Raw genomic sequence first — 16,967 nt, 5'->3', positions numbered from 1 at the left:
GGGGGACGCTGCTGACCGCGAGGAGTTTCCTCCTGGGGGATGGAAATACCCTGTTGCTTGATGGAAGGGCAGAGGCGCACACGGGGAACTGCACACCTTAGGATGGTGGTTTCACGTGATGTGACTCTCACCTCATTTAAAAAACCAACAGACGGTCGTGCTGCCAAGACCTCAGCTGGAGAGCCAGCTGGCCAGGGGCCTCCTGCCCTGGAGTTGCCAGGAGGTTGATTCCCCTGGCACCCCCAGGGCCAGGATGCTATATTGCAGCGGGCACCCTGCCGGGCCAGCACACAGTAGTGCTCAGCTCGGCACCTCTGTGTGGCCCAGTGCAGCCCCATCCAGCCACCCTCCGGAGCAGCTTCCTGCTGTGGTCGTCTGTGCCTGCGTGGTGGTGGGGACAGATTTGAGGATGTGGAAACAGGCCCAGGCTGCTTTCCCAAGGTCAGCTGCGGCGGGCCTGGGGCGGTGCCTGTGAGCGGGCGGACGCGCTGCTGCTGAGACCCTCCCAGGTGCGCTGATTGGGCGGGCACACGCCAGGCCTCCGGTCTCCGGCCTGCAGGATCTGGGGACCCGGGGTTCCCGCGTTTCCTGGGACTGCGATTCTGTGGTTCTTGCAACCCTGGAGCGGGAGGGCCCGGGTGTGGGTGCTGGTGGCAGGTGGCCCTCGAGGGCAGGGACCTGCTCTTCACTGTGGTGGTGAAGACTCGCCCGCCAGGCCGAGGCGGGAGGGCGGGGGGCGGGAGCCCTGCCGGCCGGGCCTCGCCATCGCTGTCTGCTCTCCTTGCCTCCGCAGAGCGCTGTCGTCCGTGGTGGCCCTGGGAGCCAACATCATCTGCAACAAGATTCCTGGCCTGGCCCCGCGGCAGCGCGCCATCTGCCAGAGCCGGCCCGATGCCATCATTGTGATCGGGGAGGGGGCGCAGATGGGCATCAACGAGTGCCAGTACCAGTTCCGCTTTGGGCGCTGGAACTGCTCCGCCCTCGGTGAGAAAACCGTCTTCGGGCAGGAGCTCCGAGTAGGTAAGGAGCCGCCGGGCTCGCGGGCTCCCGGGGGCGGGGCCGCGGGGCGGGGCGGGGCCGCGGGGCGGGGCCGGGGGCGGAGGCGCAGGCCGCCCGCCCGCACCGAAAGCCAGGTTGCCCTTCTGCACCGGCCTCCCTGACCCATGCGGCGGGCATCCTGTCCCGGAGCCCTTCTCCAGGCCTGGCTTGAGGGGGCACCTCAGGAGGACCCAGCCGTGGCCTGGCCCCGGGAACACACTGGGGCCAGCCTGTGTGAGTGAGGGAGGGTCCTGGCCGTGAGACGTGGACAGGCAGGTGTGGAAGCTGGTGGCCTGGCCTTCTGTGCAGCAGGCAGGGCGTGTCCTGCTGTGTCGAGGACTTGCGCCCTAGGCGGGCGCTTACCTTTCTGTGCTGGGGAAGATAGGGACAATGTCGTCTTCCCTGGTGAGGTTGTGCCCTGCGAGGGCTGTGGGGACTGTCCCCACTCTCTCAGGGAAGGGGCGCCAGGGCGGGCAGAGGGCAGCCATGGCCAAGCAGGGTGGTGCTGGGCTGGGGAAGGGGCAGGCGGTCCCCAGAATGTGTCATGTGAAGGTGACAGACCTGCTGACCGCACTGTCTGCAGTCCCCAAGGCCCTTTCCTGTCCTCACAGCCCTGCTGCAGGCTTCACAGTGCCCGTTTCTCAGACAGGGAGACTGAGGCCCGAGAGAATGACTAAGGAAAACTCGGCCTCTGTAGCCCGACTGGACTTGAGTCCAGCTGTGTGCCTTGGTCACCTTGCTGGGTGCTGCTCTCAGCTCTGTTGGTAACAGGAACTCCAAGTCAGTAGGCCCTTGTCTGGGTCCTGGGTGCTTCTCCCAGTGACTGCATGCAGTTGGTGCTCAAACTGCGGTCGGCTGCATGAGGTGGGGTTAGCAATTTGACCTGCTCTGCGAGGTCAGATGAGGGGAGACGCTTGCGATTTGTGGGCACCCAGCCACCGGGTTCAGCACCGCTTCACATCCCAGGGTCCTGGGAGCCTGGCCTGCCGAGCAGGGCAGCTGCCAGGACTGAGGCCAGAGCTGGGCCGGTAGGGCTGGGAACCCTGGTGTGGAGCTGGGGTGGCACAGGGGAAGGCCCCCGGGGCCCCTTTGCGGTGAGCAGCCCGTGGGTGGCACCTGGCACAGCCAGGAGGACGGCACCACCTCCTCCCTAGGGCTCTGCCACCCAAGTGCAGCTCCCTCCAGGTGCCAGCTGGGGAGGTGGGGAAGGCGTCCACACAGTGCCCGCTGCGCCACGCTGGCAGCCCCCCTTCCGGCCTGGCCTTTGGCCCCCAAGTGCCAGGCTTTGAGGCAGCTGAGAACACCCCGCTCACAGCCAGGGAAGCTGAGCTTGGCCAGGGTGGGAGGTCCTGCTGCCTCTTGGTCTGCACGAGGCAGAGCAGGGCGTGGATCCAGGTGCCTGCTGCCCCTCTGGTCGTCCCTGATGCCTCCCTGTGTTGACAGTGGCGTGGACACTATCCTGAACCTTGGGACTGGGGTGGAGCCTGGACTACATGTGGCACCTTGGGGCAGAGGGGTGAAGGGCACAGCAGCCACCCGAGCTTCTCCTATGGCCCCAGTGAGTGCGTGACTCCTGCAGACTGTCCCTGTGGGAGTGACACTGGCCCCCAGCTGCCCAACCCCACGGTGAAGACTGCTGGGGCCAGCCCAGGTCACCTTTGCTGAGTGGCACACCTTATTAGGGACAGCAAGAGCAGGACCCACAGGAAGGACTGAAGCCAGGGTGTAAAAGGCCACCCTTGCCTTCAAGGTGGGGCCATGATGTCACCGCTGGCACCCGAGTGTCCCTGGGCCCCTTCCCAGGTTCCCCTTGCTCCTGAGAGCCCTGACCCCCGTCCCCGGCCGTGCTCCCCAGGAGCCTGCCCAAGACGCCCCTCCCACGGTCACGGGCATCGCAGAGACAGCTGTCTTGGCAGAGTGGCTCTTTGGTACCACTGCTGCTCTCCCACCGTCACTCTGTGTCCAGGCTGCTGACCGTCCCCTCTTCCTTGGCTTGGGTTCTCCAGGCTCCCTGACTTCTCCTTCTTGGCCTCAGTCCTGGCTGAGGAGCGTCCCACCTCAGGCACCCGGCTCCTCTCTCCTCTGATTTATTCTTGCCTGTGGCTCCAAGTCCCACTGACCCATGGGGCCTCTGGCTCTGACTCGGCACCTCGCCGTGCCCGACCCCTTGCCCCCTGACATCACTCACAGCAGGAACCTGGTGTCACTCCACTGCCTACCCTGCACTCTGCACGCCACGGCTGGGCCTGCTTTCCTGGTCCATCCCTGGCAGTTATCCCTGTCCCTCCCTGGCATTGGCCTGTCAATCAGAAGGTGTGGTGTGTTGCCGCCTTCCTCAAAGCCTGCAGCAACTCCCTCTTGTCCTAGGGTAAAGTTAGCTTTTGAGCTGAGCCTGCAGTCTGAGTGGCCCCTCCCTTAACTCACCTGGTCCCAGCCCTGTGGCTCCTCTGTACCCCCTGAGCAGGCCAGGTGCCTTCCCTTTGCTGTGTGGCTTGGGAGGCCCTGGCTCTGCTCTGCTTACTCATGACGATGTCCCCGGAGTCACCCTTTCACTCTCCACTGGCTTGTCCTCACAGCCTGCTGCTTCATGATCCCCACAGCCTCGGGCCTGGGCCAGCTCAGCCCGGGACAGAGCTCCTGGCTGCCCCGTGACGAAGGCCCAGCCTCAGCCAGGGAGGCTCTGGCTGCAGGCCCAGCAGGGCTGAGTCCTGCTGTGCACTGTGGCACCTCCTGATGAGGCACCTTCTCGTCCTGGGGCTCAGCTCCCAGGGTCACGAACAGCAAGTGGCCAGGTGTAGGGTGGCCCATGTCAGAGGTGCTCTGGGTGCCTGGGCACGGACAGGAGCCAGGCCAGGAGCTGGCGGGCAGCTGGGGCACTTGTACCAGCTACCCAAGTGGTGCCAATTAATGGTTGGCCCCAAGAGGGGAAGGGTCTGGCTGGGGGCACAGCCCCCTCAGGCCTTGCTGTGACCCTGGACCAAGCCTCAATCATGAGCGCACACAGGAAACCCTGAAGGGCAAGCCGGCCCTGCGCGAGGCCCACCTTCAGCATGCTGATGGGTTGCTGGTACGGGCTCACCACCCCATGGGCAGATCTCTGCATGGCGACCTGGCACTGGCCTTGCCCTGGGGCCCTGTGGGTGCCCGTCACCAACCCCTGAGAAGGTCAAGGCCCATGCTAGGCCTCCCTCCACTGACAAGGTCTTCCCTCTGCCTGGCAGCCTCCACCTGCTGGTGAGTCTTTGGGGACCGTTTCCTCCTGTGAGCTTGTGGCCCAAGCCCCCGCATCCTGTGTCCCTTCTGTTGACTGGGAATGACTTGGGGAGATGGTATCCCCAGGGAGCCCTCTTCTGCTGTGAGACGGGGAGGAACACAGAGGGGACGGGACAGTGGGGACACCTGCATTCCAGGGGCATCTGTAAAACTCAGGTTCCCAGGGCTCCTGGCAAGGCGGTTTCTAGGGGCAGCGCGGGTGGCTTCCCCAGGGGACTGACTTGGGGAAAGACAGGGAAGGAGGCTCCAGGGCCGCTGGGGGGGACGCACGCTGTGGCTCGGAGGCCAGGAAGTAGATGGTATTTTCCTGCAACTACAGGACACTGGAAGGCAGCTGGCACTGCTCCTGAGCAGGCCGCTCCGTGGGTGTCCCCACCCCTCCGAGCCCAGCCCCCAGGACCCTCTAGCCCTGGCCTGGCTGGGACTGCGTGCAGCCCCCAGCTCCACCTGCTGCCGGGAACATGGAGTCCCACCCGTCATGTGCTGGCCTCAGGCGTGACCAGGCGCAGGGCCCCATCCTGCTCATGTGAGCGGCCGACTTCCATTCCTGCTGGCTCCGTGGGCAAGCTTCGCACGGGGGACTTCCCAGGGGGCCCGCTGGAGCCCCAAGCCCACTGGCCTCAGCAGCCAGGCTCCATGTTGCTGGGCAACACAGGGGCAGACTGACACCTCTCGGGGTGTCTGAGACGTGAGGGGCCTTGGGCTGGCGGGTGGCTCCTGGGCCACGTACTCTCACTACCCTGATGGGGCTTTGCAGACCAGGCCCGGGGGAGGGGGGTGTCATCCCCAGAAAGGACAGGCTGCCCCTCCGCTCTGGGGGCCACCAGCCTCGCTGACCGAGGCCCAAATACGCACACCAGACAGCAGGCAGAGCTGCGCGACCACCCCACGTTGACGGCGTGTCTCTGTGTTGGCTAATAAGATATCATCCAATTAATTTCACCTATTCTTTCCACTGTTCTTACTGTGACTTCTAGAAAATTTTCAGAATTTTCCAGGACTTGGGCTTCTCCATAGACTGGGGGGCAGGAAGGCCCCACTTGGTCAGCACAGAGCTGCCCACAGGGGCAGTCCGTGAGCAAGGGGTCCAGGGTTTGGCATCTGTGACTCACTTGAGATTTTGCTGGGTGACACTGCTCCCAGAGAGGACAGGAGTAGCCCCAAGTCACTTGGCCAGGCCAGAGGGGACTTTTGAACCCAGATCTGACAGTCTCTTCCCAGGGTAGTCTCCTAGGATAGGGTCGGGTGGTCCGAGCACAGGTCACCTGCCAGCTGCTTCCTGGGGATGGAAGTGCAGGGGTGGGGAGCTCCCTTCCTCAGCCCCTGTCGTCCTTTACATGCATTGAGCGCCTGCTGCATGCGGGGCTAGGGCTGTTCCCAGAGTGTGCTGGGAGTTTGGGCTGGTGGGCCAGCTGGGGGCAGTGCTTGCTGAGTCCCAGCCTCACCCTGAGGACCCGTCCTGTGCCCCAGGCCTGAGGACCCTGCATCCTGTGCACCGTGCTCATCCCCACCCTCATCTGGGGCCAGCTGGAGGCAGCTGGACAGACATTGCTGAGGCTTGGGGTCCAGGCAGTCAGTACTCTGGGACAGTTGGGCACTTGAAGGTCAGGATCACAGGACTTTTCTGGAGGCAAGACCATCCAAGCCTCTCCCTGCTCAGGATGTGACGAAGCCTCTGGCTGCTGGGTCAAGCTCTGTCCCTGCACTGAGGCTGGGAGGTCAGCTCCTGAGGGGACCATGGGGGAGTCCAGTGGTGGACCCTCTGTGAGTGGTCACTGAAATCTGGAGTGCAGTACCTGGGTGCTATGGGCTAGGTAGTGGCCTGTCCTCTGGCCCCAGACCTCTTGGCCCCCAGAGCTGATTCAAGAGGGAAATTTTTCACTCTCTGTGAATGGAGTTGGGGGCCCTGGGAGGCAGGACTCACCTGGACTGCTCAGCTCCCACCGGGTGGCCTGGCGCCCCGTCCTAGGGGCCCAGCATACCCACCTGTACAGGAGGGCTGAGGCGGGGTCTCTGCCAGGACTTGGGCTTCTCCATAGACTGGGGGGCAGGAAGGCCCCACTTGGCCAGCACAGAGCTGCCCACAAGGGCAGTCCGTGAGCAAGGGGTCCGGGGCTTGGCACTCTGGCCCACTGAGACACAGGGTGGGCAGGGCCCTCTCCCTCAGAAGAGCAGGACCCAGCCCCGCCTCAGACGCCTCCTGGTCTGACTCTGGCTGCCAGTATTGATACTTCCTTTAAACTGCAGTGTCTCCTGAGTCCCCACAGTGGGCCAGGCTCTGTGACAAACTGCTGGTTTCAGGGTCTGTTGTCCACTGGCTGTGGGTGGGGAGCCCACAGCTTTCCAGGAGGCAGAGTAGCTCCCTGAGGCCCACTCCCATGGGGACTGGAGAAGTTGCTGACCACTGTCCCCACGGGTCCAGGAGTCGGGAGGCCCTGGGGACCCAGGCCCAGGGAGGAAGTGGACTCTCATGTCACCAGACACAGGGAGGGGCTGATTTGGTCACCAGCCCTGATGAGAGAGGGGGTCTTCTGAAGGCAGCACCAAGTCAGAGCCCAACAAGGGGAGGCCAAGGCCCAGGAGGGGCTTTACCAGGAGGAGCTGAGGCCCGCGAAGGACGCAGACCTGGGCTCCAGCCACACCGTCTCCTCATTGTGTGGCCCAGTCCAGGTCCTTCCCCTCTGGGCCTGGTGCCCCGTGCCCAGCTGGAGCCCGACCCACCCAGGGGCTGCGCTGCGTGTGAGGGCCGCTGCTCGGAACAAAGGCCTGGGGCGCAGGCGGGCCTGCGTGTTCGGACCTGGCCCGACTTTCCCCAAGCGCTCTGCTTATGACAACGGCAGGGACCAGCTTCGTGTGGAGACTCTGACTCAGCCGGCCCAGCAGGGCCGGGCGGGGCGGCGGAGAGACAAGGACCGAGGGACCGGGGGACCTGGAGAAGCAGGGAAGGCAAGATGGGAAGAGGGCGGCGCACAGGCGCTGAGTGCAGCACGCACACACGCAGGCACACGCACACACACACAGACACGCACACACAGGTGCGCACGCACACACGCAGGCACACGCACACGCAGGCACACGCACACACAGGTGCGCACGCACACACGCAGGCACACGCACACACGCAGGCACACGCACACACGCAGGCACACGCACACGCAGGTGCGCACAAACGTGCACACCCAGAGGTGTGCCCCCGTACACGTGCACACACGTACCTGAGCACACACACCCATGCAGACCTTCACGCCCACTGTGTGCCCAGCCCAGGGTCAGCTAACCTTGGAGGGTGCGTGATAGCCTGTCCCCCGCCAGGCTGTGCCCCTTCGCCCACTCTGCGGTGTGTGGGTCTCGCTCACTTCTGCTCAACAGGGGCGTAGTCAGCCACGGGTGCAGGCAGCCCGCCCTGCCCAGCCCTCACCAGGCAGAACACAGACGGGCCCCAAGAGGTCCGAGCCAGCCTGTGCTGGGGACACAGACCCGAGGCCTGTCCAGGCAGGAACGTGCACCCCGCACCCTGCTCCCATGAGTGAGCCCAGGCCGGGGCTGAGGGGCCAGGCCAGGGCGTGGGCAGCCACAGAGGAGCAGCCTGGGCCCATGCCTGGGTCCTTGAGCTTCCCTTCCCACGCTCCCTGCCCAGCGGCCACCTCAGAGCCCTGTAGCCAAGACCAGGAGGTGGGCACTGCCCAGCTCCTCTGGACGACACAGGGGCTGCCTGCACACCCAGGGCTGTCTTTGCTCCCTCTATCCCAGAGTTTCCGCCTGCAAACTGATCAGGTGGGGGGCAGTGTCCGCCCCACGCCAGACCTGAGAGGATCCCGGGGACCCGCTGGGCTGGGCTGGGGCCAGGAGCTCAGGACCAGGGGACTCGCCAGCCACAGGCACAGGGGTACCTCGGGGCCCACCCATCCTCCCTCAGCCCAGCAGCCCTTGGGCTCATCCTTGGAGAAAGTCCATCTGACAGAGTGCCCTGCTGAGGGACGTTGGAGGAGACCCATACCTGGCCTGCAAGTTATGCAGGGAGGCTGAGACCCGGCCTGAGGCTCCATCCAGACATGGCGGGTGGCAGGCCAGCTGGGCCATCTCTTGGATGCCGAGCTCAAGCGCCTGCTGCGCCTGCCTGCCTGGCTGCTCCTGGGCACCTTAAACTGGCCCCAGCCAAGGTCACCCTTGATTTTGCCCAAACTCCATCTTTCTACCCTCTTCTTGGAGACAGATCCCCCAACAGCAGTGCCAATCCCACATGGGAGCCCTCTGGACCCCTCTGTGCCTAAGCCCATCACTCCATCCACCTGCTGGCCCGCCGGCTGCCCTCAGACGGTGTCCCCACTGACCACTTCCCACCTCTTCCATCTGGCAGCCCAGCTGTGGGCTCCTTGCTCCTCCCAAATCCATACAGATGGCCAGAGGGCCCTCTCAAATGTCACAGAAACATCTCTGGGCTGCTCCATCTTCTTTGAACAGCATCCCAGATCCCCTGATGGGCTCCCGGAGCAACATGGCATGGTCCTGAGGGCCTCACTCCCTCCATCTCCGCGCTCTCTGCTGGGACAATCTGCACGTATTCGATTGACTCCTGCCTCAGGGCCTTAGCAGTGCTGTTCCCTCTGCCTGGAATGCTGTTCCTGCACCTTTGTGTTCCTTTCTTCTCTCCTTGTTCAGGGCCTGCCTTCAGCATCTTTTGCCAGGAGGGGCCCTCAGTGGCCATCCTGTCTGCATCCGGTGCATCCGGGCTTCAGTGTGCCAGTCCTGCCTGTGTGTGGCCTTGGACAAGGGCTGACACGTGGGCAGGAGGCAGGCTGCGCTTCCCTGTCCTGGCCAGTGGGGGGTGGAGGACTCGCTGCTGTGTGACCTTGGGCTAGTCAGCTGCCTCTTCTGAGCCCGGAGTCCTAACTGTGAGCTCGGGGCTGGGTTCCTGCCGGGGGGCCCCAGGAGGGTTTAGACTGAGCAGGACGTGTGCTCGGAGTCCCCTGGACACCACTGGGTAGCACGCTTTCTCCCAGCTCTCCTGTCCCACAGTCGGTCCCGTGGTCCTCAGCGTGACCGCGTGCGACCTCCGGCGCACATCCCATCCTCCCTGAGGACACCCCATTCCACCAGTGGTGTCCCTGCCCCAGCCCGGCCACGCTACCTGCAGGGTCTGCCTGCTCTGGACTTTCTCAGGCGCCTCTGCGCTGGCCCCCAGCCCTCTGCCCAGAACCGCTGGGTTGCATGGTGGCCCCGCCTGCTGGTCCTTGGGGACCTGCTGGCCTGGGGCACGGTGGCTGTCTTTGCTGCGGCACGTCCTCGCTGACCCCTGTGACTGTCGGCCGTCCTGGGTGTGAGGTGGCTGGGTTGTGGCTTCTGGTTGCGTTTTCTGGACGGCTCAGAGGCAGAGCATCTGTCCACAGGCCTGCTGGCCATTTTTATACTTCTTTGTTTTAAGAAACGCCTGATTAGACCCTCTGTCCATTTTTAACAGAATTGTTTGCTTTTTTAAAAAAGCTTGGCTTGTTGAGGATGTTGTTAAAAAAAATAAAGGGGGGGGGGGCAGGTGGCAAGAGGAGGGGCCGGAGCGCTGGCCAGGCCCAGGCGCGCGCACCCAAGCCCAGCGCTCCCAGCTCACGTGCCGCGGCGGGCACACAGGGGACTCCTGGTACCTGCAGACCTGTGGAGCCCTGTGGGCCTCAGGTGTGGGCGAGGAGCTGCGGCCCGTCCTGCTCTGGGGCTGTGTGTGGCTCTTCTGGCCGTATCGTGGTGATTGTCCTCATTTTGCAGGTGGAGACATAGAGTCACAGAAGGGACCCAGCGGGCCAGGTTTAGATTCTGGGCTTACGTTCAAGATGTCAGACTCTGAGTTTCCGGAGGGACTATGGGGTCCTGATGGCTCCAGACCTTTGGTGGCACCTCAGTTACTTCAGCATGTCAGGCGCCAGTTCCCCCATTTTCTGAGTTGCTGTGTGACTTTTGGTACTGTGCTACCCTCTCTGGGCCTCAGATTCTTTGCTGGGGATGGAGAAATGGCACAGGATAGTCCCTGAGGCCCTTCTCTGCACTGAGGTTCCCGAATCCTGGCTCCCCTTTTAAGGGGAACCGATGACCCCTGCTGCCCTGCCTCCCGGACTCTCTTAAACTAGTGAGTGGCCCACTGTGGACCCTAGAAAGAGGCAGGCAGCTTTGGGTGAGGGAGGGGCTGGGCCCTGCTCGGCCCTGAAGGAGGGCGGGGAGCCCTCTCTGCCAGCCTGCGTGCCTGGTGGGCAGGCTGGTCCTCTTCAGAAGCCTCTCACGGAGGACTGCCAGGGTACACCTCAGGTGGGACTGAGGGGTGCGGGTGGATGAGGCCCGGGCAGGCCCCCCGCCCTGGGGTCAGGGCCCCGCGGGGCCGGGGCTGCGTCCGCCTCCCCCGAGCCTGCCCTGCGCTGGTGGGACTGGCACCCAGGAGTTCCGCCAGGCTTGAGTTTTAACGACCTGGAGGAAAGAGCTGAGCTGATGGTCCCGAGTGGCCTCCGCCTGGGGCTCGATCCACCACACAGTGGCAGCCCCAGGCTCTCCGGCTCCGGCTCCGCGGCCCGGGCTTTGCCCAGGACGCGTGTGGAGGGAAGCGGGGCAGGGCTGCTGGGCTGGCCCAGGAGGAGGCTCTTCCAGCCAGGCCCGGACCAAGACAGAGGCCTGGGCCTGTCCTGAAGTCCTTCGCCACGTCCGTGGACCTGGCCAGTCCTGGCCTACCCGCCATCCAGGCAGTGGGCCCGTGTGCTCGTCCTGTTGACTCTGGAGCCAGCTTCTGGTGGGGCTTGCCAGCCTCACGAGTGTGCAGGACGCAGGCCCGAGAGGCTTGTGGCTTGCCTGGGGCCATGCTCTGTGCCCCTGCACCCGAGTCCTGGGGCATGTCCCTTCTGCGTCCCTGAACTTCAGGCCTGGGACCTCGGAGAGTACTGGCACTCTCCCTCACCTGCCGGTGCCAGAGGCAGACTGCCGGGGACAGTGGACCCCACAGGTTGGCCCCTCAGAGCCCACTCAGGAATCTTCAGGGTGGTCAGCCCACCTGCCTCCAGGGACACTGCTGGGCAGGAGGTGGAGGCTGGTGGTGGCCACTCACGTCCATGGCTGGGCCAGCTCGTCCTGGCCACCAGGCTGCTGGGAGCCATGGGCCCTGGGGTCCAGGCGAGGACACCAGACATCATCTGTGAGGCCTTGGGAGCCAGGTGGCCGAGCCAGGACCACGGGCCCAGGTCTGCCGCAGCCCAGGGGGCTGGTTCTAAGTCTAGTCAGTCACGCCGCGACCCCGAGGCCGGGGTGCCTCGGGAGGGGAGCCTGGGGGCACACGCAGTCCGAGGTATCAAGCCCTCTGAGCCAGCGCCCCGGTCTGCAAAGTGGACGGCAGCCCACCCTGGACTGAGGTGGGTGGACTGTGAGCTGGTGCTGGGGACCGGCCCGTAGCGTCTGCACCAGGCCGACTCCATGTTGAGTCTCCCAAGCTGCCACCCGGCTCTTCCCCTCCCTCCCGGGTCTCCATGGCGAGACGGAGAACTGGACTCACCAAAACCAAAGAGAAAAGGAATCGGGGGACTGGCCTCGGGACGAGGGCCTGGCGTGGGCTGCAGTGAGGCAGGAGCCTCGGAGGGCACCTGCTGCCTGGCCCTGGGACTGGCGGGGCTGGAAGCGACCCCCTGTCCTGCGATTTGATCCCTCCGCTGGGTGGGAGGCTGAGAGGCCACGGGGGTGGCCGGCTGGCGGCTGCAGAGGGTGCCCCCACACCCAGGGCCTGACCGTAGCCTGACTCTGGCATGGCTGCACGACCCTGGTTGTGTGTGGCCGTGAGACAGGAGGCTGGCCCGGCTCAGCTGTGGCCAGGCCCCGCACTGCAGGCCCAGATGTCCGAATGTTGCACCTTGTCCCTGAGGGTGGCCGCCCCTGCTCCTGTCTGCATCCACTCGAGCTCCTGTGCCCATGGAGGGGCCGGGCTGGGGGCAGAGGGCTTCTGGCGCCCCCACCGCAGGCCACAGCCCCTGCCAGCCTCCTGGGCTCGAATAGTGGCTTGGGCTCAAGGCGCTCCAGCCACTCACGCCAGATTCAAACCCCCTGTGCCTCAGTCCCCTCGTCTGTGATGGGCAAGGGCAATGACCACCCGGAGGCTCACGGCAGAACGCAGGGGAGGACCCAGGAGGGGCCTGGGGCACCATGAGAGCGGGATCCCGTAGCTGCCTCTAGAGTCCAATCCCCCAGTGAAGGTTGAGTGCACTCTGTGCGTCCAGGGCCCCAGGTGGCCGGCCAGCACCTGCACAGAAAGTGCCCCACTCTGCCAGACCTTTTGGCCACCACACTGGCTCCCCAGCCCTGCTCACCTCTGACCTCCCGACTTCCTCACCTCCACACCTGTGCCCCTGCCAGGCCACCCAGGAGTGTGCCTGCCACGCACCCCCACCCACCGCACAGTGAGCCACGCGCCCCCACCCACCGCACAGTGAGCCACGCGCCCCACCCACTGCACAGTGAGCCACGCGCGCCCACCTACTGCACATACCACGCATGCCAAACCACTGACCACAGGCGTGCGTGCGTGCTCTCACGAGAGCTGATCTCTTCTTTTCTTAAGACTTACTCGGAATGTTGGCTCCTCTTGGAAGCCCTCCTGGACTGCACCCACAGGGCAGGGCAGGGAATCCTGTGCCCCCGAGGGCTCTCACTGGGACCTGGCTCCATGGTTGCTCCCCTGCTGCCCATGCTGAGTGCCCAGCTCTCCTTGGGAGACTCTTTGGTGACTGGAGCTCCCGGAGGCAGGACTCAAATGCCCTCTGCATTGGGGCTCTTCCCTTTAGATTTCTGCTTCATTTAGACCCGGGAATATGGAGTCCTTGTCCCTGTCCCTGCGTGTCTGGGACCCCCAGCCAGCCTCTGGCACACAGGGACCCTAGGGCTCCTCCTCGCTCCTTGAAAAGCGAAGTTGGAGATCAACCAGGACGGGCACTGCCTGACCCTGGGGTGGCAGTGCCAAGTGGGAAGCCCCCAAGGGAGGAGGCTGGCTCAGAATGAGGCCCTGAGCAGGCAGGACCAGGGTGGACTTGCCTCTTGAGGAAAGGAGGCATGGACATCAACCCCCTCAGGTCTTCTCAGAGGAAGGAAGTTTCCAGAAGCTGTGGTCCAACCAAGTCCCCCCAGCCCCTCCCTAGTTCACAACAGCAGACACCCCAGGGGAAGGGGCGCCCAGTGGGCTCCCCTTTGGTGGGGTCAGGAGGTGGGCTCAAGCAGTTAGCCCTGGCACGAGACCAAGCATGCAGTCAGCCCTCAACGGCTGGTCAGGGAGTGGACCTGACTTGGCCCTTTACTTGCTCAGTCTGTGGTGGTCACTTCAGCCCCAGCGGTGGGACAGGGCAGGCCCGTGGTGGCTGTGCTGGAACAGGGCTTGTGCCACCACCCTGTCCTGGGGTCCCAGCGGTCCCCCTGCCACACCTGGCCCTGCTGTCTGCTGCTCGGACGGCAGCGAGACTCCCCTTCTGCTCTGGGCTCTCTGGGTGGCACTCATGGTCCGCTTGCTGCCACACATCACCAGGTGCTGGGGACGCGGAGATAACGCAGGCCCAAGAGGCCAGGGCCAGGGTGAAGGGGGCTTAGGGCGTGGGGCTGTGGAGAAGAGATCCGTCCATCTGAAGGGCTTTGCACCCACGTGGAGCAGAAAGTGCCCACGTGGGCCTAACCAGGTGGGGAGTGTCGCATCTACTGAGGGCTCCGGCAGCAAGGGCTCCCTCCTGGCTGGGGATCCAGGAAGCCTGCCTGAAGGAGGAGGCACTGGCCCCGAGTCTTGGAAGGCCCTTGGGTTCAGGTGTGAAGGGAAGGGATTGCACTCCAGAGACCAGGAAGGCCACTCGGGGTGGGAGCAGCACCCGAGGGGTCCTTGTTCCAGGCAGAGGATGAGGAAAGAGGGTGGCGACCCCATCTGGCACTGACAGGTGCCAGTAGGCAGCTGGACTCTGCCGGCAGCAGGGAGCCAGTGAAGATGCGCAGGGAGGACCCTGCCCAGACTGCCTTGGAAGGACCCAGCTGGTGGCTGGGGGAAGGAGGCGGGCATGACAGGTACCCAGGGGCCCCTGAGCCAGGCAGGGGTGTCAGGAGGAACGGGCGACAGGGACAGCGGGGGTTGAGTGAGGTGGTCAGAGAGCAGAGGTGGCCACAAAGAGCGGGGTGTGTTCCTGGCTGTGGGTGGGGCACACGTGGTCCCCATGCGATGGGCTGTCCAAGAGGAGCGGCAGCCAGAGGTCCACAGAGCTGCAGCCTGCTGGGCCCCCACTGCCCACTCGCAGGCTGGAGCTCTTGAGAACAGGGAGAGAAATTAATGATGGTGTTGCACACCAGTGTCAAGGTCACAGCATGTATTGAGTGCCTGCTGTATGCCATGCACTGCCCTCACTGCAACCCTGCAAGGCAGGTTCTGTCAGCCCCACTTTGGTGAGTTGGGAGCTCAGAGAGGGCAGGTGATGAACCTGGGATCACACAGCAGGTGCCCCAGATCCACACGCTACTGTGCCCGCCTGACTCAGCCGTGGGGCCTCACTGTCCATACCCGGTGTCTCCCCACAGGGAGCCGCGAGGCCGCCTTCACCTATGCCATCACCGCGGCCGGCGTGGCCCACGCCGTCACCGCGGCCTGCAGTCAGGGCAACCTGAGCAACTGCGGCTGTGACCGGGAGAAGCAGGGCTACTACACCCAGGCCGAGGGCTGGAAGTGGGGCGGCTGCTCCGCAGACGTGCGCTACGGCATCGACTTCTCCCGGCGCTTCGTGGACGCCCGCGAGGTCAAGAAGAACGCCCGGCGCCTCATGAACCTGCACAACAACGAGGCGGGCAGGAAGGTGGGCGGGGCGGGGCTCCGGCGGTGGGGCCGGCCGTCCACGTGGGGCGGGGGTCTGGAGGTGGGGCCAGTGGCCTCGTGGGGCGGGCCCTGCTTCCGTGCAGGCCAGACTGCACCGTGCTGGGGACCCGAGGGTGGCTGGAGCCCAGCCCGCAGCCCCGTATCCCTGGCACTCCTGGTCCCAGAGGCCACCCACAGGTCGCGGTGCAGACAGAGGGGTCCGGGCCCAGGATGGGCAGAGCCTGTGTGGGGGCTGGGGAGGCTGGCCCTGGGCACTGAGTGCTGGACTGGGGCGGTGGTGGAGGAACCTTGCCGGGAGCACTGGGGAAGAAGTCAGGGCGAGTCGCCGCCACCAGAGATGAGGGCCCCAGATACTGGGCTGGGAGGAGCTGCTGCCACGGCGGGCGGTGAGATGGCCCGAGATAGGGTGGCAGCCGGGCGGAACACCCTGCTGGGTCTGGCTTCCCTGCCCAGGGGCTGCGCCTGACCACAGGGCCTGAGGGGTTCCTGGGGCCTTGTCCGGTCTGACCTTTCCAGGCCAGGAGGAGCAGCCTGGAAAGAATCCCTCTGCCTCAGGGCCTCGTTCATTCAACAGACCCTCCTGCCGCTTCTCTGTGCCAGGCAGAGAGGAGTCTGATGATCAAGCTGGGTACAGGGCTGGGGAGCAGTAGTTTCCCCATAGATGACGCTGGGCTGGGGCCTTGATGGATGTGCCCAAGCTGCCCTTGGGGAGCTGCAAAGGCTCAGGCAGGTGGGGCATGGGGGCTGGGTGGGCTGGGCTTGGGACTGAGCAGGGCTCAGAGTGGCCTTGAGCAGGCGGGGCTGGATGCTGAGGTGGGGGCAGCCCACAGTGGGTGGTGGCTAGTTGCCATCAGGTGGGTGCATGGATGAACTAGGGAAGGAGCCAGTGACCGGCCTGGTTTCCGGGGAGCCTGCCCACAGCAGGGAGCCATCCAGGCCATGGGCACATCCACAGGGCAGAGGAGGGTGCGCCCCATGCCGGGAGGGATCCTGGATGCTTCCAGCAGGTGAGACAAGGTCATTGGAACCACTGCCCCTGTGCTCTGCCCCAGCTTAGCTTCTCAGCAGGGTCTTTCCTGCACTGTCCCCATTTCACAGATAAGAACAGTAAGTCCCAGAGCAAGCGGCAGAGCTGCTCGAGCTCTGGTCACTGAGCACGGCCTGAGCTCTGGTCACTGTTTGTGAGGATGTGTAAGTGGCAGAGCTGGGGGAGGGGTGCCCCAGGCAGAGGGTCCTCACAGGCAGAGGCCTGGGGCTCCACTCACACGCAGTGTGGTGGCTGTGGCTGCAAGGAGGCCAGGCAGGCTGTTGGGCTGTGTGGTAAAGAGCCCTGATGGTCAGCTTGACCCCAGACCATAACCAGGTGCCAGAGCAGAGACCAGCTAGAGGGCCTAGATCACACCTGGCTCAGCACTAGACTACCAGGAGAACCCAGCTGGCCTGGACCTCGGGGCATTTGGCAGCCCGCAGGTGCTGAAAGGGCAGAAGGGCAGGGCTGGCCTCCTGGGAAAGAGGTGAGAGGACAGGAGGCTGATGGGGGCCCAGGGACAGAGAGGAAGGACATGGCTGAGTCCTGGCACCCAGCTTGCTGGCCAGGGGACAGGATGGAGGAGGGCACAACGTGGTGGGGTTTGAACCAGGGAGATGCGGTGCACAGACACGGGAACGGGTTCTGGGCTCCGTCAGGGACAGACCCACCATAGGCAAGGGCTTGGGCGGGTCATCAGCTGCCCGTCTTCTTTTTTTTTTTTCTGCAGTGCTGAGGACTGAGCCCCATGCATGCTGGGCAAGTGCTTTACCACTGAGCCACATCCCA

The 16,967-nt window shown here is 64.6% G+C and overlaps 1 protein-coding gene across 3 annotated transcripts in view; it reads left to right on the top strand.

Moving 5' to 3' along the window:
* The window catches only part of WNT7B (Wnt family member 7B), a 43,748-nt gene that overhangs the window by 20,881 nt on the left and 5,900 nt on the right, over nucleotides 1-16,967 (top strand). For all 3 annotated transcript variants that reach the window (XM_079142589.1, XM_079142588.1, XM_079142590.1), the window contains exons 2-3: nucleotides 794-1,020; nucleotides 14,860-15,131. In XM_079142589.1, coding sequence (XP_078998715.1) covers nucleotides 794-1,020; nucleotides 14,860-15,131 — 499 coding nt within the window. The remainder of the gene's footprint in view (nucleotides 1-793; nucleotides 1,021-14,859; nucleotides 15,132-16,967) is intronic.

The sequence above is a fragment of the Sciurus vulgaris genome (assembly GCF_902686455.1).
Source record: "Sciurus vulgaris genome assembly, chromosome: 5".
Taxonomy (NCBI): domain Eukaryota; kingdom Metazoa; phylum Chordata; class Mammalia; order Rodentia; family Sciuridae; genus Sciurus; species Sciurus vulgaris.
The sequence above is the reverse complement of the archived record's forward strand: the minus strand, read 5'-3'. Positions and strand labels throughout refer to the sequence as shown.